Source organism: Ostrinia nubilalis, chromosome 26, assembly GCF_963855985.1.
Source record: "Ostrinia nubilalis chromosome 26, ilOstNubi1.1, whole genome shotgun sequence".
NCBI classification, from domain to species: Eukaryota; Metazoa; Arthropoda; class Insecta; order Lepidoptera; family Crambidae; genus Ostrinia; species Ostrinia nubilalis.
This window is the reverse complement of record NC_087113.1, coordinates 8,590,301-8,613,463: the sequence shown is the minus strand read 5'-3', so window position 1 is coordinate 8,613,463 and position 23,163 is coordinate 8,590,301. Positions and strand designations below refer to the sequence as shown.

The 23,163-nt window shown below is 37.8% G+C and overlaps 1 protein-coding gene across 2 annotated transcripts in view; it reads right to left on the bottom strand.

Annotated features, from left to right (window-relative positions):
• The window catches only part of LOC135084566 (lachesin-like), a 215,225-nt gene that overhangs the window by 174,928 nt on the left and 17,134 nt on the right, over positions 1-23,163 (bottom strand). For both annotated transcript variants that reach the window (XM_063979328.1, XM_063979330.1), the window contains exon 2: positions 15,877-16,071. In XM_063979328.1, the coding sequence (XP_063835398.1) occupies positions 15,877-15,943 (67 nt within the window). In that variant the 5' untranslated portion in view covers positions 15,944-16,071. The remainder of the gene's footprint in view (positions 1-15,876; positions 16,072-23,163) is intronic.

Genomic DNA, 23,163 nt, shown 5'->3' with positions numbered 1-23,163 from the left:
TAATTTTATTCATATTACCCGCTGCTTAGAAATAATGATCGTGTATAGAAATGACCAAGAACATGAAATTACCCATGTACCTATCCCGTGTAGATAATGTATAATGATGTGTAAAAGCATTTACAGTGGTCGGAAGAATGTACTCGTACTTTCATACTTACATTATAGAGTCAACGGCACGTAATAAATACCTACATTTCAGTTGCAAAATAGTACCTTTTGCAACTGCATAACATCAGTGTATAGCTTGAAGCAAGATAGCCGAGTGGTGAAGGGGTCGGACTGGCCGACTCGTGATCAGGGAACGCGGGTTCGGTCCCCGCCGCCGCTCGACTATTATGGTGAGCTCACTCGTGACACAAGCATAATATAGCTTAGTACGAGGCCTCGTACTAAGCTATATATGCTATATAAGCTATATAAGCTATATAAGAGGCGAGGGGCTAACGGGAGTATTAGTAATTTGTGCAATAACAAATGACTAATAAATAATCTTTAAAAAAAGGAGCCAAAAAGTTCGCAACACGTCTTTCTTTGTTACTTAGCTTTTTGGCCACTTTGGGTGTCACGAACTAATTGACGCTGACTGTACACATAAATGCTGTAACAGTTATTGCGTAAAATCGCTTGATAACGTGAAAGTGCTTATCAGCGCTGTTATCATAGAGCCAAGTATCAAATTCCTCTTGCCTCTTACCTAACGCCAAATCAGTCATTGTACGTGATTTTGGTCATGTTTACCTTTGTAGTTAACCTTGTTATAATCATCAGGTCTTTAAGGCTGGTTTTAGTGTCACGCGGCCCGTCCGGTGCGGACCCGCTCCGCACGGTTAATCTGTATGAACTTCTAGGGAGCGTTTTAGAGTAATGCGGTCCGGGGGAACCGCTCGCTCCCTAGCAGTTCATACAGTTCTGCTGTGCGGAGCGATCCGCACTGACAGTCCGCGTGACACTAAAACCAGCCTTAATGACCTGATGATTATAATAAGGTTAACTAAAAAGGTAAACATGACCATAATCACGTTACGTTACGTTAAAATCAGGCTGGTTTTAGCCAGCCTTAGTCTCCACTGCAGGAGCACGACCCTCTAATTTACCAGAGGCAAATGGAGGATTTGGCTTACACTCCCCACACTGGCCAGACGGGTTGGGGAGGCCTGATGTTCGCATATTTGTCCCTCAGTCGCCTTTTAGACATCCACGGGAAGAATGGGGGTGGTTCTATTCTACTCTCATCGTCCCACATAGCTACTTAAACTTTAATATCATTTGATGGTAAATCTTCTTCTATGGTTTGTTGTAAAAAATAAGGTTACAATCCTGGTGCTTTCCTTCATGAACTTTTCCATCCAGTCAACCACCTCTGTGGTCTAGTGGTAAGACCACCTGCTTCAAACGCAGAGGTCCCGGGTTCGATTCCCAGTGGGGGCAGATTTTTCTGTTCGGTTTGGTTGTTGGTAGTGCTTGTTCTAAGTCCGCCTGGCTACCTATCACCATCTTAACTAAGTCTGTCGCCATAACAACAATGTTAACAGCATTGTTGTGTTCCGGCAGTTAGAGGTAAGATAGCCAGTTCCTCCGAGGTTGAGGATTTGTTGGGTGTCCACTTCTTAAAACACTTAAATTAATATAATTAATACTAAAACGTAATCAAGTCTTTTATCCTCCTTCATAAAGGTAGCAGAAAGGCGCTTGACGCAGGCCGCTACCAACCGGGCGATGTGGAAATCATTGGTGGAGGCCTAGTTCAGCAGTGGACGATCTGTGGTTGAAGTGATGATGATGATGATGAAGTCTTATATCTCTTTTCACCTCTACTTTTAAATACATCTTTTAAGTCCAAATTATTCAGTTCCTTCCGCATTTTTCTACCGTCTCTACAACGTGCTTCAAAAAGAATTTATTGTAGGTACGCGGAACTTAGAGACGTTTTTATAGTCGTTATCAAGAATTTCGTAACTATGATAAGGTACAATGTACACAGTTACGCACATTTTATATGATAAACCACTACTAGTGAATATTAGAAATGTCGGTAAAGTGAGTTAATATCGAGTTTGTTACGTACTTTCAACAGCACATAGACCAACTTACCATGATATTTTTTCTGATTTTGAATCTTATATTTTATTGAATAAGTTTAAAATTGGAGAGATTTGACATTTTACTTGCCAGACTCTATTAATCATACCGTTTGCAGGGTCTGACTATGAACATGACCATGACCGCTGCAGTTGCGGGTTCGAATCCTGCTGGGGTCTATAGTGACATAATGTTAGTGTGATGAGCATGTGTATTTATATTAGAAGACGTGGAACCATAATCCATTCCTAAATCTAATCACCATGACATAAAGCTATGCTTAATTTGGGGTAATTTCAGACAGTTCAGGTAAGTGAAGCCAAAATCAATCAAGTTAGTAAAAAAACTTTTTTTTTTTCACTTTTTTGACCCTCTCGGAATCAAACCAGTCCTTAAACTGTTGGATCATGAAGTACATAACAACCTATGAATACATGGCTTTAATATTCCCTTAGTAGGGGCCAAGATAATTACGTCAGTCTCATTAAGCCCACAGAAAGAGCACACATTGCGACAAAACTTATCTCTGAACTTTACTTTGGGAAAGCTATGAGATCATGTTACATAAAATAGAGTGAACAAGTGTTTTGTTGACAAACCTTGAACAATCAGAAAGTACATTATGTGCATTGAAAAGTTCAATGATTTGTGGCGACGCCACTACAAAAACTAGTGACCAACAGATGGCGCTGTCACTACTTCACTATGGCACACTCCGCCGCTCATACAAACCTGCATCGCGGTGACGGAGTTTTAGATCCTGCCAAGTATATATAGACAAACCAAGATAGTGTAAATCGGACCTTGGTCCCCGAGCACAACACCCGCTCGGAAGGAAGCTTCCTTATTGTGGTTGAACATCATATACCACATTGGTGACCCCGACGTGATGTGAGACGTGACCTCCATCGCCACCATCTTCGGCATCAGCCTCCGCCATCCTCACCATCTCCGCCACTCCGTCATCAGCTCCAGTCTTCAACAAGCCAGCATCCAGCCTTCAGGGACCATCGCAGATCGCAACCGACCTTCCTGGTTCCTCGGCAGCAAGCAACCGTCACTTCACTGGTCACGGGTACAGCTCTGGCCCAGCTCCACGCCCGACCATCGAAGACGCCTCCGCTCACTATCCCGACTCACCGTGGATAGAGCACCGCAACCTGCTCGTCTCGACTCACCGCAGACTTGAGCACACTGGCACTTGTAAGCTCATCACGCACAGACTGCTGAGCTCATCCTGACGTCATCCACCTCCGGTTCTTCCGGGGGGAGTGGTGTGGCGACGCCACTACAAAAACTAGTGACCAACAGATGGCGCTGTCACTACTTCACTATGGCACACTCCGCCGCTCATACAAACCTGCATCGCGGTGACGGAGTTTTAGATCCTGCCAAGTATATATAGACAAACCAAGATAGTGTAAATCGGACCTTGGTCCCCGAGCACAACACCCGCTCGGAAGGAAGCTTCCTTATTGTGGTTGAACATCATATCCCACAGATTTATTTTTTGCAATGAGGGTTTTCGCGAATGAAAAATCCGTCAGATGGCAATACGTAGACGCGAGGTCCAAATGCTGATGATGATGATGACATTGACAGATATGTCAAAATCCACCAATCACGCAGCAGTCAGACCCCACATCCACGTCCCGCCATCTAGCGGATCTTTCATTCGCGAAAATCCTCATTGGGTAGGCATCATTATCATCATCATCATCATCATCTCAGCCATAGGACGTCCACTGCTGAACATAGGTCTCCCCCAATGCTTTCCATGTTGCCCGGTTGGTAGCGGCCTGCGTCTAGCGCCTTCCTGCTACCTTTATGATGTAGTCGGTCCACCTTGTGGGTGGACGTCCCGGAAAACGCAGACACCATTAACCAATAATTAATAAAGGTCCCAGGTTTGGTTTCACAAAATTGTCTGCTCGGTTTGGTGGTAGTATGTAGAGCTTGATCTAAATCCACCTGGCTAGCTACCACCATCTTACCTAAGTCTGTCGCCATAACAACAATGTTAACAGCATTGTTGTAATCCGGCAGTCGGAGATAAGATAATCTGTTCCTCTGTGGTTAAGAACTCTGGACAAACCAGTACAGTTTAACCCTACCAATATATCTGGGCAATGATGGCCCAGTGCCATGTGGGTAATTAATACAACCTACATACTTTTTGTCCTGACTTAGCCAAAAATCTTCAAAATGAAAATGTTTTATGAATTGTCTGGAAAAGTTAAATTTTAATGCTTTTCTTTCTTCTTCTTTCATTCTTTCTTTGAAGCAACAAGACCGCCTAAGTCGTGCCGTTTCAAACTTCATCATCATCATTTCAGCCACAGGACGTCCACTGCTAAACATAGGCCTCTCCCAATGATTTACATAATGACCGGTTGGTAGCGTTTCAAACTTGTATTCTTTTAGGCCCAGAACGTCTGTTCTGGGCCTAAAAGAATGTGTGAAGGTGAAACGCAACTGCAACGAAACTGAAACTACTAGTTACTTTTGAGTTGCATCTAAGTTTCTGCCATAGCGTCCGTTGAGAGACCACACATGACGCGACCAGTTTGAAGGCCCAGAACAGACGGTGAAACGCAACTGCAACGAAACTGCAACTGCTAGTTACTTTTGAGTTGCATCTAAGTTTCTGCCATAGCGTCCGTTGAGAGACCACACATGACGCAACCAGTTTGAGTCAGTTTCGTTGCAGTTGCGTTTCACCGTCTGTTCTGGGCCTTACTCTGTGTGTAATAAGTTTTTCCTCATACAATGAACACGTGCATCATGTTAATTGAGTATACCTAATTAGATTCTAATGAAATAACTGCATTAATTCGAGTCTAGACTCTACTAATTAGCACATAATCAAAATGTCTCGAGTCGCGTGCGCGATAACAATTCTAGCGTTTGATGGTACCCCACCTGTTTACTTGGAAACGTGGAGTAATTATGACTGTTTTGGACGTGGCATTGAACTTATAAAACATCGGGAATTTTCCCTCCTATTCCGACGGAAAAAACATTAACCGTGTACCCATAACCACCGAAATAAAATTTATTCCAGAGTCGTTATTTTATTTTATTTTTCTTTTTTCAGAAATTCTGTGAATAATGCTTTTTTAGTCCTCCCGTTAAGGGGACCATTGAACTACGCCAAAGGGATTTTCCCATGCCCTCTTAAGCTCCTAAGTCTGCCTGATGGAAAGTGATGATCAGTTCCAAGGTGGAAACGAGTTTATCCTGAGTTTAAAGTCCTCCTAAGTTAAGGTAAGATACGGCCAAGAGCTTCCTCGTTGTGGTGGTAGGTATCACCGGTGTTTTTTGTATGGATTTTGACAGATTTTTGACGTTTGTCAAAGTTAAATTAAAACCCAGCCTTAATGTCACTTTTTAACCGACTTCAAAAAAGGAGGAGGGTACAATATGTTCGACTGTATGTATCTTTATTTTTTAAACAGTCGATATCGAATGCGTTTGACGTAAACTCACACTACGCCCTGACATTTTCGTCGTAAAATAGCTTTTATTTCAACCACATAAGATGCCCATGCTTGATGTGCTGACTCGACTATTCATTGTGCATAATACCGCATCCAAAAACCCATAACTCATCATCACTCAGTGAAAATTTATGACAACCATAATTTAGACCACGGCACGTCAAGCTTGACTCTTGGGTCTTATGAAGTGGTATTAAGAGTGGTTTTCCTACAAAAATGTATAGTCTGATATGCTGCTGACCGTACCTCCATAATGCAACACTAATTAATTGGATGGGGTTTTTGAACCCAGAATTTTGGGCGCGACTTGTTTATGGTCTGTGTTTTATTGTTTATGGAACAAAATAATTTGAAAAATTCTAACTATTAACGTAAATACTGATAAAATAACATAACTAAATGGTTTTTAAAAAGAGACTTGAATTGTTGATATGTACCGCAAATACATCGATTTATCTATAAGGGTGAATATCCCAAACACGTTTTTTACGCGGCGGAGCTGAGAATCGATGGGAGAAATGTAACTAGAGCGATGTTTTTTTTTCTGTATATAGTTTAAACAGCGTTTTACACGATAGCAAAGTCTTCAGGACAATAGGTAGTTATTTTATGTGCTAAAAAAATTTTCAAAGACCCAAAATCTAATAGCGGTGGCGCGTCCTAACTCTATTTCTACTCATAAATTGTGTTATTCCTTCTTTCTCGGGGACTCTAGTAATTTAAGAATAGTATAGCTATAAAATACATTAAATAAGACTTCCAAATGATATAAAAGAAATGTGATATTTCATATTTTAAGTGTTTTAAATAGCCTTTCAAAACTGTCCCACGAAAAAAAGCAATTACAGTGGCTCAATTTCGACACTCTCTTACTTCTCCAAAGAAGCTTTGAGAGACGTAGAGTTCTTCTTCCCTGCATCACTCAGCTGTGTCCTCCTGATCGGGCTATAAAGACTTGCGACTTGTGGTATTGTTTTTCCAGCAGACCCGTAAATATTTGTATCAGCGGCACAGGAATACAAAATTTTTCAATTTCGCTGGCAAGTGTATGAGTGAAAGCTACTTACTTAGATGCTAAACGATTCTTTAACATGATTAAAGTTTGGTGTTTTGTTGTATCTGCATACAGAAATTATTGATCAGAATTATAGTTTTCATTATAATTTGAATTTTGTAACAAATTTTTAATTTCGGTGGCGCAATTTCGGTGGCTCCGGTGGCGAATCTATTGCCAGAATTGGTCTTATTGGCTCTGGAACATTGTACCCAGGTCTACTAAGGTCTCAGCCATAACTACAATGAGTCAACTACGTCAGTGAGTCGAAGTTGTGTGATGTACTCGCCGTATCTTGATACTGAGCTCGGTCTAGCTCCGAAGCTTGAAAAGCTCTAAGTGGGAGGTAGTGAAGACTTTAAGAGATTATGGTGTCTCCAACTCTGAACCCTCGCAGCAATCAGATAAGTTTCGAGTTCTGATCTTGGGGGAGGGCTGATATGATGAAGTTTTCATACAAATACTTCAGAAGTTGCATGTATCGACAATCAATTTGACGCCATGAAAGAGACTGTAGCACAGCCCAGGTCTTGACCGAATCGAAATATGTACAAAAAGGCCAATAATAATGACTGATAGTCCTCAGTCTTCTGCATAATTTGACGCGGCATTAAATATGTACGTAGTATTACGAACGTCTTTTCGAAAATGAGGTTGTCTGGGAGACTGGATGTTGGATAGCGAGTGTCATATTTCAGGAAAAAGCGGTGAAGCCCGAAGCAGGAGGCCTCACCTGACTCTGGACCATCGCCAACGTCCATTCCATTCCAGTCTCTACCACCACCACCATGTCTTATTTTTTGGTTTATCGGCCAATAAACATGGTGGTATTTAAGGGAACTTTAGTACTAGCATTCCATCTGATTTCATAAGCTCAGTTGTGATTTCATTATCTCCTGGTACATACCTTGTTGTTTTTAATAGGGCATTCTAATCTCGCTCAAGCTAAAGTCTAGGATATCTTCGCTACAGTGTCGGAATAATCTCGATCTTCAGCCTAATTACTAGTAGTGCTTCTTAATCTCTCCTAGCAGCTTAGGCATTTACCAAAATGGTTCTGCTATCTTCCTTATTCATGTTGGTAGGTATATTCAATTTGGTCCTCGCAAATACATACTTTCGATTTAGTACAAAAAAAATTGTCTCTATAATACACTTTGTATCAGCGTGAGGACTTGGATGGCTATTTATACATCGATACTAAGCAAAATCTTAAAAACAGATAAGAATAGTTCTGAAACAGCTAAAATTTCCCTAGTCTCGTAGGTTGCAATCTATTCTGCCACTCGAGCTGAAAATTCGTGGGGTTTTGGAGCTGGATTGGCACTGGTCGTGGCTTAGGCTTCATCAGTCAACATCTTTTGAGCATCTTTTATTCGGAATTCTTCTATTTCGGTGATCACTTCTTCTTCTTCCTCGGTCCCTCACTGATGAGGATCGCGACCGCAGATAGTGTTCCTCCATAGACTGCGGTCATAAGCTGTGTGGTGATCGGAGAATGCACATGTGATTAAATTGCCTGTTCGTCTAAAAATGTTTACTACATTTTGATTTTTGCAGTACTATTAGGGTGCAGCTCAGTACGCTTTTACAGTTCTGGCATCTTTTGCTAGGCCTTCTCTCTCCATGAGGCTGGCTGGATTTAGTCCTCCGTTTCTTAATTGTACTACTTTCATTTAGCTCATTGTCGCTAGGTTTGCATAGTTTTCCGTTAAATTAGCCTGTCACAAACATGTAATGTGTTAGTTCAGTAACTGGTATAGGTCTAGAAATATCTTCATACTTAATCTCCACTTCGCTTGGTCTTTATATCATTGAATAATACAAGTCATTTACTATTATTTCTGCCACAAAAAAAGTTTTGGAAAGTGGAAATTAAAATTCGCCACCGGAATTAGGCAAAAAACGAGTTTGTTGATATTCACCCATAACATTTTATAGTAATTGAACTGAGTCTTCTGGAGCACCTCTTACCATGGGTGTGCCACAGGGATCGATATTGGGACCTTTGCTATTTCTTATTTATATTAATGACCTTCCCTACTTTGTAAAAGATCTATGTGATATTGTGTTATTTGCTGATGACACATCTCTCATTTTCAAAGTTGATAGAGGTAAAGTAAACCTTGATGATATAAATGACACACTCTCACAGGTTTTGCATTGGTTTACTGTTAACAACTTATTGTTAAATGCAAACAAAACTAAGTGCATTAAATTTACCTTACCTAATGTGAGGCAGGTTCCCACACAATTGATGGTGAAGAATGAACCATTAAATAGCATAAGTTCCACAACATTCTTGGGAATCACTTTAGACTCTAAACTTCAGTGGGGTCCTCATATTGAAACCTTGTCAGCAAGGCTCAGTTCAGCTGCTTTTGCAGTGAGAAAGATAAGGCAATTAACTGACATTGAAACGGCAAGGCTAGTTTATTTTAGCTATTTTCATAGTATAATGTCATACGGCATATTGTTGTGGGGCTCAGCTGCGGACATTGAAACTGTGTTCGTTCTGCAGAAGAGAGCAGTGCGGGCCATTTATAACCTTGGACCCCGATTTTCCTTGAGAGAATTCTTTAAGGAAATTAATATACTGACAGTAGCTTCACAGTTCATTTATGAAAACCTTTTATATGTTCGCAAAAATATAGAGCAATTTACTAGAAAGAGTGATTTACACAAGTTCAATACAAGAAACAAAAATAAACTTGCCGTTCCAAATTTCAGACTGCACAAGATTGGTAATTCATTTATGGGGAAATGTATTAAACTTTTCAATAAATTACCACAAACTGTTGTAGAATTGCCCATTCATAAATTTAAAGCACATATCAAAAGCACCTTAATGAAAAAGGGCTACTATAAAGTTGATGATTATATAAAGGATAAAAATGTTTGGAATGTTTAACTACCTAGCTCGCATTAATACTTATGACTATAATTTGTATATTTTAAAGACTGTAAAACCTTGAAAAGGAGGCTGACAATAGTGACTGAGTTTCTTGCGCTGCTTCTTCTCAGCACTGGCCCATTTATTGTCCCGAAGCAGTGGTAGGGTTAATATTGGGACGTGTAAAAGCGCTTTTTTAAAGCCTATTTGCAAAAATAAATGAATTTTATTTTATTTTAATTTTTATTTATAAAGAGAACTCGTGAATGAAAATAAAATGTGAAATAACGAAATAAAAAATAAATAATCCTACAACAAAAGTTAATAGAAACCATACACACAGATAGCGAAACATCTGTGCAAACTGCTTATCAGTTGTGTAAAACAAAAGAACGTAATTACGAAAAGCCGGTAAAATCATTAAAAATGTTAATAAGACTTCATTAGGAATAGTTAATGTGCAAATGCAGTTTTATTGAAGACCTATCTACAATGCCTGACCAGAAACATAAAAACCCTCGCCATGTTGCGGAAAATTAATGGTACTAATGTATTTTAATGGCAACAGTAACTGAAAACTTCATTGACATGTCACCTTGCATGTCAGTCTATTGTTGTCAAAGTGTAAACAAACTTTATTTTAAATGTGCGCAATTGATTTTGTGAATTAAATTGCTAAAATCTTTTTATAGTCGTGAAAGAAAAGTGGTTCACAATGTGTTAAAGTATTTGTCGAAGAGAAATACCAAGGGTTCGGACAATATTTTCATTGAATAATGTTTCCGACAAAGGTTGTCAAATTGACTGACATGTTTATCGTATAGTACAGTCAACTATGAAAATTAGCTGTTGTTGTTTCAACTACCTATTTTAAAGTTTTTTGTCACTTTGTAAGTGTTGAATTTTATGGAATTGGGAAAGAAGTACCGAGTTTGAAGCGTTCATGAGCAGACATTGTAGTTGAATATTCAAGTTCAGAATTTGATTATTGATGAATAATAATAAAATCCTACTTGCTCGATTGATGGTTTCATTTAATTTATTTAAACCAGTTTACCTATAATATAATATCTTTTTGTTAATTTATGAAAATATTAAATTAGCCCATAATCCTGAATCCTGATACATAAAGTTAGCCTATTAATTTAATACAGGTACGACTGTACCCAGTGTTGCACTATCAAATGCAATTGACGCGCCTCTATGCCAGGGTTTTTATGTTCCTGGTCAGGCTATAAATCAAAAAATCCTGTGTGTGGGAATAACTGTTAATAAAAATAGTTTAATTGATTTCCGAGCGCACGCTTCAATAAAAAAAAGCTTTGACAGCTGTCACTCTGACAGCAATTTTACCGCGCTCCGATCTGTCTGCGAGACTGCAATCATGGATTATGATTGATAATGAACCAATTACCGTAAATATTAGGGTTCAATTTCTTTTCATGACAACCTAAAAGAAAGGGTGCGAGTGATGATGATTGACAGATGAAAGACGTGACGTTTTTAATCTGTAGTCACGTGTTTTTTCGAGGTCATGTCATGCGTCATGCATAGAGGATCGATTTGTTTTTTATCTAGCTTGTTGAGATTAGAACTATTTTTTCCGGTATGAATGGGTTTTATAGTAAAAAAAAATGTAGAGCTAGCGGTAACATTAACCTACTTTTCTTTTTTGTAAGTTTTTTGTTTTCTTTTTGAGAAATATGGCTATTTTCTCACGTAAGAGGTGTTTAAAAGATATATGATAGAGCAAACTTGCACTTTAAAAGCCTATTCAGTTGTAGCCTGAAGGCTTTTCTGTGTATTATGAGAACCAGTCCAGTTCTTGTCTGATTGAAACCATGTTTCTCTTTTTTTCCCGACTTCAAAAAGAGAGGTTGGTATTTTTAAACGCAAATTCTAGACAAATATTATTTAACCTACATTGATCGTTTTTATAGCAACATCATGAGAAACATAATACATTTTATTACTGCACCGTGTGATGAAATGCAATATCAATAAATTTTATTATCCATAAACCATGCCATAGATAACGGATACATTTGTAACACGAGCAGTGTCTGTTATTCTAATTTTAGTATCATTATTCATTTGTTGATAAAACACAAAAATATTATTCACACAATCTGCGCAGGTGGATCAGTAAAAAAATCCATAAATGTGATACTTTGAATCTGCATTAGATCAAATTAATATACGTAGACATTACATGTATTATTATACTTTAAAGGACACGATCGATTTTGGACATAATATAATTATGTCCAAAATCGAATAGCTTTTTAACTCACACTTCTTGATGAAATTATCGTCGTCAAATTTTCTATGCCTCGCAATTTTTTTTTCTTTACTTATGTTTTTTTCTTTATTTTGTGACACTGGCTAGTGCTAACCGCAGAAAAAAAAATTACAATAAAATGCAAATGACAGTTCCTATTTCAAAATCAAAACAAAAAACGTCTCAAAAATATCAACGCTTTATTACTGCAGCTAGTAACGTCTTGACCTCGAAACTAGACTTTTTTTACTCACCAAGACCGGTCTAAAATTATAGCTCAGTCTTCTTAGTCATCCAGTTTTTTCAGACTTCCTAGCTTTTTATTCACATCGTGTCATAAGTATTTCGAACTATTTGTTTACTAGTTTTTTTGTTGAATTTATTCATAGCTTCAACACAGTTATGACTTTATGAATTACTAGCTGTACCCGCGACTTCGTACGCGTGAAAATAGTTTGAATAATATTTCCCGTTTTTGCAACATTTTTCTTTACTGCTCCGCCCCTATTGGCTGTAGGGTGATATAGCCTAAAGCCTTCCTCGATAAATGGGCTATCCAACACAAAAATATTTTTTCAAATCGGATCAGTAGTTCTTGAGATTAGCGTGTACAAGCAAACAAACAAACAAACTCTTCGACTTTATAACATTAGTATAGATAGTAAAAATAGTTTTTGCTTAATATGGTGCGTGCGTGGATTCCGGTTGTATCGTAGTATTTTTTCAAAAATTGACGTATAGTAACACATTGCCAAAAATAAAACAAATGATGCAAGCAATACGCATCCAACCTGTGTGCCTACCATGAGTTTACGTTAGGTGAGCTCGCTAGCGAATACGTCAAAAAATTCTATGAAGATTTTATTTCTTGAAAGTAGCCGCTAGGGGCGCTGCACAATATGTCATACATTTAAATGTCATTTTTTTACGCAGTCGCTAGCGAGCACACCTAACGTAAACTCATGGTAGGCACACTGTTTTTGAAATGGAAAATGTTTTGCAAATTGCCACTATGATGTCATTGGCACTGTTTTTTTGCATAGATATTCATTACATTCAGATTACACATATCGTCACCGTCGTGGCAGAATTAAATAACTGACAAAACCAAAGTTGCGAGATATTCACGTTTTTGTGTTTTTTTTCGTTAAAAATGGCGATAACTTTTAAGGGTAAAACTATTTTACTGTCGGTCTTTTGATATTTTATACAGCAAATTTACCTTTATTCATTCAATATTCTTCGATGATGTTACTTTGTATTATTATAATTAAAAAAATAAAAATGTAATTATTTAGTTCTGCCACAACCGTATTTTACAACTAAGTTGCAGTTATTTAGTTTTTGTATGTCATTTATTTAGTTTTGCCACAACCAAGGTATTACGAAAACGAATATTTCCATTGAATAAGTACACTTGTTTAATTTTGCCACACTTTTATTGACCTAAATGTTGATTTATTCATTTTATTTTATTTGTTTTGTTAATGCGATTTTAGTCAAAATCTGTAAAATTGTTAAATAATTCTAGAATATACCTACTTATTTAATACTTATAAACGTTTAACAAATTGGTATGGTAACCATCAACATCAGATTCCTATAACATTGAAATTAAATTGAAAGAACCAACATCAAAATGAATATCAAAATTAAAATAATCCAAAAACAATAAAACTGTAATAGGGGTCTCTCCCTAGGGATCCATAGGGATCCCTTACCCTCAACGTCATGACAGAACGACGTTCAATGTCACTGTAGATCTCCGTTGACGCTAAGGCACATCGGCAGCTCAATATACAGATATGGAAGTCCTTGCGACATAATGTTCGCAACTTTAACACAAATAGTATTAAAGAGGCGATAGAGCGGAACCAAGGCTCGAAAGTGTTCGCAAGAGACAACTCTATTGGGCGAAGCTAGCTGACGAAGCTGAAGACTGCGGAAGGTGGTGTAACGTCAACAAAAGCCGAGGTTCTGGGTGAGATTGAAAAGTTTTAGGGACAGCTATATACAGCTCGACGAAGATATTGTGGATATCAGCATTATCAGCCTATACGAGATTAGGATGGCTCTCAAACACCTAAAGAACAACAAGGCACCGGGTCATGACGGAATAACCTCGGAGCTTCTAAACATTGAAGTCAAGTCCTTCAGAGACTATTTAACTTCGTTTTACTCCAGGGAACAACGCCAGAGGCATGGAACAGAAGCGTGGTGGTACTCTTCTTCAAGAAAGGGGATAAAACCTTGCTAAAGAATTACTGACCCATCTCGCTTCTGGGTCATGTCTACAAGCTGTTTTCGAAAGTTATCACGAATGATCTCGCACGTAGGTTCGATGACTTCCAGCCTCCCGAACAAGCCGGTTTCTGAAAAGTATCGGTACACATCGAGGTGCTGAAGTGCTTGTACAGAAACGCCACCATGTTGGTCCGAGTACAGGAGTGGAGTACGAGGGCGATTCCTCTGCAGCGAGGCATGAGGTGAGATGTTATATCTCCGGATCTCCGAAACTATTCACCGCTGCATTGGAAGACGCTTTCAAACTCCTTGAATAGAAAGGATTCGGCACAAACATCAACGACGAGTACATCATTCACCTTCGGTTTGCCGACGATATTGTGTGGTCATGGCAAAATCACTGGTAGACCTCGGCACGATGCTCAAAGACCTTAATCTCCCAAAAGGTAGGCCTTCGGGTGAACAACATGGAAAAACGAAGCTTTTGTCGAATGTCTATGTTGCGCCCTACCCAGTTTCGGTTAGGAGCTCGAATCACGAGATTGTTGACAAGTATCTAAGTCTACCCCGGACAAACGTTTCAGCTAGGTAGAGAAAGAGGTCGAATCCAACTCGGCTGGGCAGCATTCGGGCAACTACACAACATCCTTTCGTCCAAAATATCTCAGTGCCTAAAGACGAAAATCTACAATCTGTATGTGTTACCACTGATGACAGCTCGGGAACACGGCCTCTTACTATAGGCCTTATAAATAAGCTCAAAGTTGCACAGCGTGCTTTGAAGAGGGCTATGCTCAGTTTTTCTGTACAAGAAACAGGGCACATAGTACGCAGAACTGACAGACGATGGGGCAGCAAGGGTCTGGAGTGGAGGGCACGTACCGGAAAGCACAACATGGGCTTCATAAAGGTAGCAGGAAAGCACTGGATGCAGACCGCTACCAGCCGGTCATATTGGAAATCATTGGGGGAAGCCTATGTTCGGCAGTGGACGTCCTATATGGCTGAAATGATGATCATGATGAAGGTAACTATCCAGATTCAACATCTGAGTAATGAACATTGACATTAAAAGTAACATTTAAAGTAATGTTACAAAAATGAAATAAATCAAAAACACAATTGTACGAGTATTTTGAAGCAATTTGAGTTTTGGCAGAATTAAATAAAGTCACTTGTTGACTTTCTTAGTACAAGTATTTTGAAGCAATGTTTTGCAGTGAGTTGTGGCAGAATTAAATAAAGTCACTTATTTAGTTTTGCCACGTAAATTCTACAACAAACAGAGTTGTAATTTATGGTCAACAGTTTCACTAAACTGAAGATATCTTTGGAAATATAATAGATATTGCCACGAGAGTAAGACCAAAATATAGGTAACACTTTCTGCTATACAAAAAGTGGAAAAAGTGGTTTTTGCCAAAAGTGTCAGTTATTTAATTCTGCCACGACGGTGACGATATTTTGTTTGTGGTGGTTCTAACAATAACAAAAATTGTAATTCAATGCACATTTGAAGGGCATGAAAACTGATTCACCATCAGTTTAAGACAACATGTTATCGTCTTGTGATGAAGAAGGAATGGAAAACTAACATAAGCGTTTCATTAAACTAACATTAGAGTGTTTAAAGTAAGCTAGACATGAGTGACATTCATACACTCAAGTATTATTTTTTCTGTTTTTTTTTCTTTCAGGGATCCCACAATAAGGTCGGTATTTGTTATGACATAGCATAAAAATGAAATTCCATGTCCAAACTTAAAAAAAAAACAAAAGTTGTCCAAACTTTTTTACTCAAAAAAAAAACAAAAAGACATACCTGAGCATTGCGAGCAGACAGCTACCACGAAGAACGCCAGAAGCAGAGCTATCCTCCTTAACTCCATAGTGTTGCGGTATTTTTTCTTGGATCAACACAAAAAAGAGAACACTATAGTCACTACGACACTTGTACAACTATAAGACACTGCACTAACACTGAAGGCACATCCCTTTTAGGCACTTATGGTCGATTCTGTGGAAAAAAAAAAGGAAAATTAAATGAAATTCATGAAAAAATTTTTTTTGTCTGTCTGCATTTACTTAGGAAATAATTTAGAATAACAATAGAATTGATTAAATAAATGTTTAGTATGCTATGAAAAAAAAGAACCTTTTTTAATTCTTTTCACATTAAAATTCTATGGAAGTCTCAAAAAGATTTGAAAAAGGTGACTGGAAAATTTTACTGAAATATTTAGTATTATACTTTCAGTATTAAAACTTTTCGTATTTGAATACGAGAATATTAGATAATATCAAAAATATCTCGGCTCTATATTTATAATGACAAATATACTTTACGCCTGCGCTAGTCATCATGAAAAAAAAAAAAAACACTCTTCAAGCGTTTGACCTGAAAGAAATACTTGAAAGCGTGCCAAAACCATGGATGCCATTTGGAATGGTATGTATTCTACTGAATATAGGATTGACCGATGGTATTTCTAAGGAAAATGCAGACAGACTTGATAAATTGGACAAATACCTAACTCATTTTGATTCATATGGAATGCGTTCCGTTTCACGTGGTGGTTTTTAATTTTTTACTCCGTGCATTTTGTGAAAGTTTTTTTCCATTTTGAAGATTGCGTTTTGTTTTTGATTTTTTTTATTCGTGTCTGCGATGTTTTTTTCGAAAAATCTTGTAGTTTTTAGTTTTTTTACCACTATTTTATTTTTATGACTAGAATAAACTCTGAAAATTATGTATTTAAACCATAATGCGCTTAGTATCAAAAGTATTTACATAAAAATTAACAAACTTGATATCTCTATTTACGATATAATATGAAAACATTTATTACCCAATACCCATTCTCCAAAACCCATCTCTGAAAATGACATTGTATCAAACACAAAAGTGACGTTTGCAAATCTTTCTTCTCATTCTATCCTATCGAATTCTGATTGGTCCTCTCTGTCCCTCACTTAGGCTGGGTTACACCATCATACTTTAACTTTGACAAACGTCAAAAATCTGTCAAATTCCATACAAAAAGCACTGGTTATCGTCATAGTTACCGTTAAAGTTAGGTGGTGCAACTTAGCCTTAATGTGCAAAATGATGACTTTTATCACTCGGTCGTAAATCTTTTTATGGATGCTGTAAAGGGGTTTTTGTTCATAAAATTTGCAAATACACTGTCACCATGAGACAGAGTTTCCTTAATAAAAAATTAAGGTCTTGGCTATTATAACTTTTCTTCAATTTGCTATGGAGTTTATAATATTATCGTTAGTACAGAATGTTCGACGAAACGGAGTTTCCCTGTATGATCGAATCAGAAATGAGGAGATCCGCAGGAGAATCAAGTGACCGACATAGCTCGCAGAATTGCTAAATTCAAGTGGCAGTGGGCGGGGCACATAGCTCGTAGAGACGATGGCCGTTGGGGCAGAAAAGTTCTCGAGTGACCTCCCACTAGATGGACCGACGATCTGGTGACGGTCGCGGGAAGAGCCTGGATGCGGGCAGCGCAGGACCGGTTGTTATGGAAATCCTTGGGGAAGGCCTTTATACAGCAGATAGCGATGTCATTTGAATGAAACGAACGAATACAGAATGTGAGCCGCCTAGACAGAGTTGCATTTGTGACAGTTTTAACTTCGCCATCACTTCGATTTTCACGTCGATTTTCGAACGAACGATCGTGAAAACGAAACGATCGTGAAAACGAAACGATCGTGAAAACGAAACTATCACGATTTTACTTCGTCTTACAGCTTTGTAACGTATTCAACGATCGCTAGAACAAAGTGCCTATCTTCTTAGCACACTTTCACAAGTATTTCAACTTTGTGCTATATCTAGAACGTGCTTATTACGCACAGTGTATTAACCCAGAAACATATCGTTCGTGAATTACGACCGCTGTAATAGAAATAGGCCGATATTGTTGCACAATTTGCCAGTTATTGCGATAACGTGTAATATTTAGTTGGGCCATCCAGACAGACTGTAGGCTATAGGACTTAGGCTCGAGTTGTACCACCTAACTTTGACCGTAACTAAAACGATAACCGGTGCTTTTTGTATGGAGTTTGACATTTTAAAAATTATATCAACTTTACCTAGGTTATTTCGACACCTGCAAGGAAAAACATCGTAACACACTTTTGGGCAGTTTTGAGTTGTGATGACTTTCTACTGCAGGAATACAACCCTCTATAACTAAATGGGACAAAATGGGACATCTACGTTATCATTACTCATTATGAGGTCATTAAAATTTAGTCTCCACTGCTGCATGTGAACTTGGCACGACTCTCTAATTTTCAGAAGCAAATGGAGATTTGGCTTACACTCTCCACGCTGGCCAGACGGGTTGGGGAGGCCTGATGTTCGCATATTGTCCCTTATTCGTCACTTGTGACATCCGCGGGAAGAGTGAGGTCTTTGCTGCAACCATACAGCTTACGTTATTTTAAAAATTACTACTAAACATTATTTTATGCAAACGAGCCTGTAATAAAGTTGTTAAGACTTAACTCCTTTAATTATGATTATCCGTCAGACTTACCTAATCAAATTACAAAACAAGGTTTAAGAGGAATTTAATGTTCAAGTTATGATTAAGTATAGGTGTTTCTCAACAAAACGGGCATAAAAATGTGAAACTTGACATCATTTCATATAGGCCACATCCAAGAGAATGTATTCCAAAATGGTGTCTGAAATAGGGACTGTTCCCATCTCTCGTTCCCACCGCTGCAATCCCTGTGTAGCCAGGATTTACAGCTTGACCGCCAATGAAAACCCAACCAGTGAAGGTCAAGTGTGTCCCGGGGGAAAGTTGAACTGTCACTGGACTAACAAACAAAATTAATCAGAAGAACATAGGAGATTCGAAGTTAAGGTTCGACTTCCAAAGCGGATTGACTGATATATCACAAGTTTGATTTCCTTGAATATTTTTTTTTGTAGACAACTTAATTGTACTAACACCCTGTATTAAACTAACAGAGCAACCATTCTCCACAGACCAGGCGCACATCAAAGGCCACGGAAGGAAACGCCACAACCAATAAATCCTCTATTTTTAAACTCATAAGTACAAACTTCCTCAATCGAGCTATTAGTAAATACTTCCACGAAATGATACATCTGCTCCGACAGATAGGCTTAAATGCCATACATTATTGTCATAGTTTTTATACTTTACTTGATCAACTTAGAACCGGTTTCGAATCCAGAAAATTTATTCCAACTGTTTATTTATGAAGTGTCCCTTCAAGCTATACTCATAAAAACTCATTTCAGTTTTGCAAGTAGGCTTTTAAAAAGCACTTTTACACGTCCCAGTATTAACCCTACCACTGCTTCAGGACAATAAAAGGGCCAGTGCTGAGTTGAAGAACGCTATGACACCTTGTGTCACCTGTAACTATGATCTCTAAAATATGTCACTAGTAATTTATGACCAATTATATTAATTTGATTTAGAATTTATATGGTAAAGCAAGTAGTTATGAATAAATTAAGTGTCTCTTATAGTAATGTCTACTTTGGGTTATAAAATTTAGTGATTGCCTGTTTAAATTATAGGTCTAATCTGAACTCAGTCATTGTCTGAGGTATGGGAGCGGCACGGGAAGGGTGACATTGGCACATTATGTTAACGAATTAACTTTGAACGTAGGTATTTTAGTCCCATTACAACTTTACCGGACCATGTAGAGTCAAAATCTTATGTAAGAGTGTATTTATAAAAACCTTATTTATTAGCAAGAAATCCTTATAAGGCAAATATATCTTAATTGACCTAGAATTTTATTTACAAGCTAAAAATAAATTAAGGATTTTCATTTCGTAGTAGGTATATTTGACCCTTACACGGATGTCAAACATAAAAACAAGACATAAACACTCTTATAATTGCCATTTCTCTTAATAAACTATCGTCCTATGATCGTTATCACATTAACATCAATAGAGCTTTGATTATCTGCTATCTCTTTCACACCTACCCAAAATAACCATGTGAGAACGAGACAGCTAACTTTCGCGGCAACACTGGTGCATTAGGGACCGACATACGAAGATTTTCATAATGGCCCTTAACGTTCGTATAACCACTGTTAACTGCTTCAAACCGGTTCAAACTGGATGTTATAAGTTTAATTAACACTTTAATCTTGATGCAGTTAATTTAGCATAAGATTAAAGTTAACGCTCTGGAAATGACTGTTCTAATTTCGGAGTTTCGTGGTTACCCACTTTTACGTTTTAGCGGTTTAACGTAACGGTGTTTACCTCTTAATAAGACTTCGGTTCTATTTTAGAGTTATCTTGTCCATTATGAAAGCGAAAGCAACCCAATAATTGATTTAATTCACCCTTGCGGCAGTCGGCACTCTTATTTTGAAAATTAACAATATTTTTCAGTTTTGACCAATATTTTGGTACTTATACTTAAAAAATAATAATAAAGGTAGCCTTAAGGGGCTCTAAAATGTCTCCTAATCTTTAGGGCCCTACCAGCGCTTCGAGACAAACATAAGCAAGTGCTGAGAAGAAACGCCGGAACAAACTCAGTCACCACTAGTTACCAGTCATTATTTATTGGCAAAGACATACAAATGATAGCATTTCTTATAAAAACATTAGAAACAAAACATTTTTCTGTTTCATTCAATATTACGAGAAAAATACACAATAGAAATCAGACAAAAGACTCGATCCATGGACCAGCCCTGATACGACTCATTGGTTCGGCGATGCGCGGCCTTGCATCGATTATATCGATAGTAAAGCGAAAACGAACGCAGTAGACTACCTACAGACAACAAACTGGGACCGCGACAGGCCCAGTTTTTGATCCGTAGTTAAAATAACAAGTCTTTCAGCGACTTGCCCCACTTTTAGCTTTATCCAGGGGCCAAGCCGCCGGATTGAATTTTTGAAAATTTTTTCTTTCGGCCACTGTGCCCATCTTCAATATTTTTAAAATTAAACACCAAAATCTACTCTAGAATCTTAGAGTGGTTATACATTATTTTATATCAACTAAATACAAACTAATAGACAAACATTTTACTTTAGTACAATTCAAATTCAAGCTATAAAAAATAAATTGTAAAAAAACGCATTTTGCTGATATTAAAGACAAACTTGTCATTAATAAAGACAAACTTGTCATTAAAGACAAACTTGTCATTAAAGACAAAATTGTCATTAATTAACAACAAAATTCAAATTGGTTATTTTAACTACGAATCAATAAAACTGGCATAGTCCTTCTGAGTCTTCTTTAGTTGCGCTAATAAAGATGCAATCATTGTTATTATAACGAGATTATCATTATAATAAAACATTACAACATGTTTTCATAGCCTTTGACCCAATTACTTTTGATTGACTTCATCTAAACCTCGTTTTTGTACAACAAATAAACAGTACCTACAATATATTTACTACACTGGAAAAAAATTGCAACAAAAAAAACTACTTGCGACGTCACAAGTCTAAGCTCCTATTTCGTTTAAACCTCTAATTACTTGAAGTAATAACGATGATTCAAAAATTTACGATAAAACTACGTATCCAGCTGCTAAGTTACTACCTAAAACTTCGAAAGAACTCCTAATTATGTTCTTCTGATTATTTTCATTGCGGGTCCAATGACAGTTTAACTTTTCCCCGGGACAAACTTGACCTTCACTGGTTGGGTTTTTATTGGCGGTCAAGCTGTCGATCCTGGCTACCCCCTCACGCGATCTGCGGAGGGAAGGCGCTACTGCGTGAAGTGCCCCCCCCTTCCCGCGGGAATAAAAAAAAAAATACCTATTCGCATTTTCCCTAAAATAGCTTATCATTATTACCGTTACATACTATCGAGTCACATTTTTGGAATCTGGATAAAATTACCCGTCTTGTGGTGTAACTTTTAAGGCTAACAAATATATATTTTAGGTACAAAACTTACTTGAAAAAAAACGATTCGTCATTTTTGTCACTTTTTGTGATTGCACTTGATTCACCTTCAAAATTAAAAGCAATGTTATATATTAACGCTTATTTCCAAAGTTAATCACATTATACACGTTTTTTATAAAGAAAAACACACTTCCAAAGCATCTAAACGATAAAAAACATCCATCTTTATCACTACCCAGACGGGCGCCGCGGAGCGCGTCATCTTCAAACACAGACTAAGAAAAATTTCGTTGAAAAGCAACCATAGTACCCAGAAAATATAGCTATCACATTCATACTTAAGCATTATTACTTTCGTGCGAAAGAAACAGAACTATAATTTTTAAATGACAGGGTCCCGAACTTGGACAAGTGATTTGCGGCGGGAGCCGCCGCAGATCACTTTAGAGCTTCGTGACGTACGTGGGCTCCCGCCGAAGATCGCTTGAGAGGCGGGACAAACTTGACCTTCACTGGTTGGGTTTTTATTGGCGGTCAAGCTGTAGATCCTGGCTACACAGGAGTTGCAGCGGTACGAAAGAGAGATGGGAATATTCCTGTATTTAAAATCTGTAAGTCCGATCATTATGCGAACGACAATGAATGCCGATTTATACTCCCAGAAAAAAACTCCGAATTCGATACAAAATGCTTAGAGATGTTTTCAAAATAACTTAAATTATTGCAGTGGTTCCGAAGTGCTAAAGAGCGGATCCATGCCAAATCACTGATCCGACGATTTGGCACACTTGGGCACAGATGACAGTTCGACACACCTACATACTACAATAGGTGATACATAATGTTGAGTAATGACAACACTAAACATTTATTTATGGTTTAGAGTTTAAAAAGCTAGCTCAAAGTCTATGGTCACTCTCTGTGGAAAAATGGCCGACTGAAAAGTTTTGTTTTGATGTGCTCCGTTGTAATTTATATTTTGCATGTGTAAGATTGCAATAAACAAGCAAGTTGAAATAAATAATCATGGCGCTTTATTAATTAAACCCCATAACAACAATAGTTATGGGCCCAGAAGAATTTGTCACAAGAAATTAAGTTCAATCGCATCCACGAGTGGAGGACATTGTTGGAAAGGTTTATGGTACCGAAAATTACATCTACGAATATCATCGTCATCATGTCGTG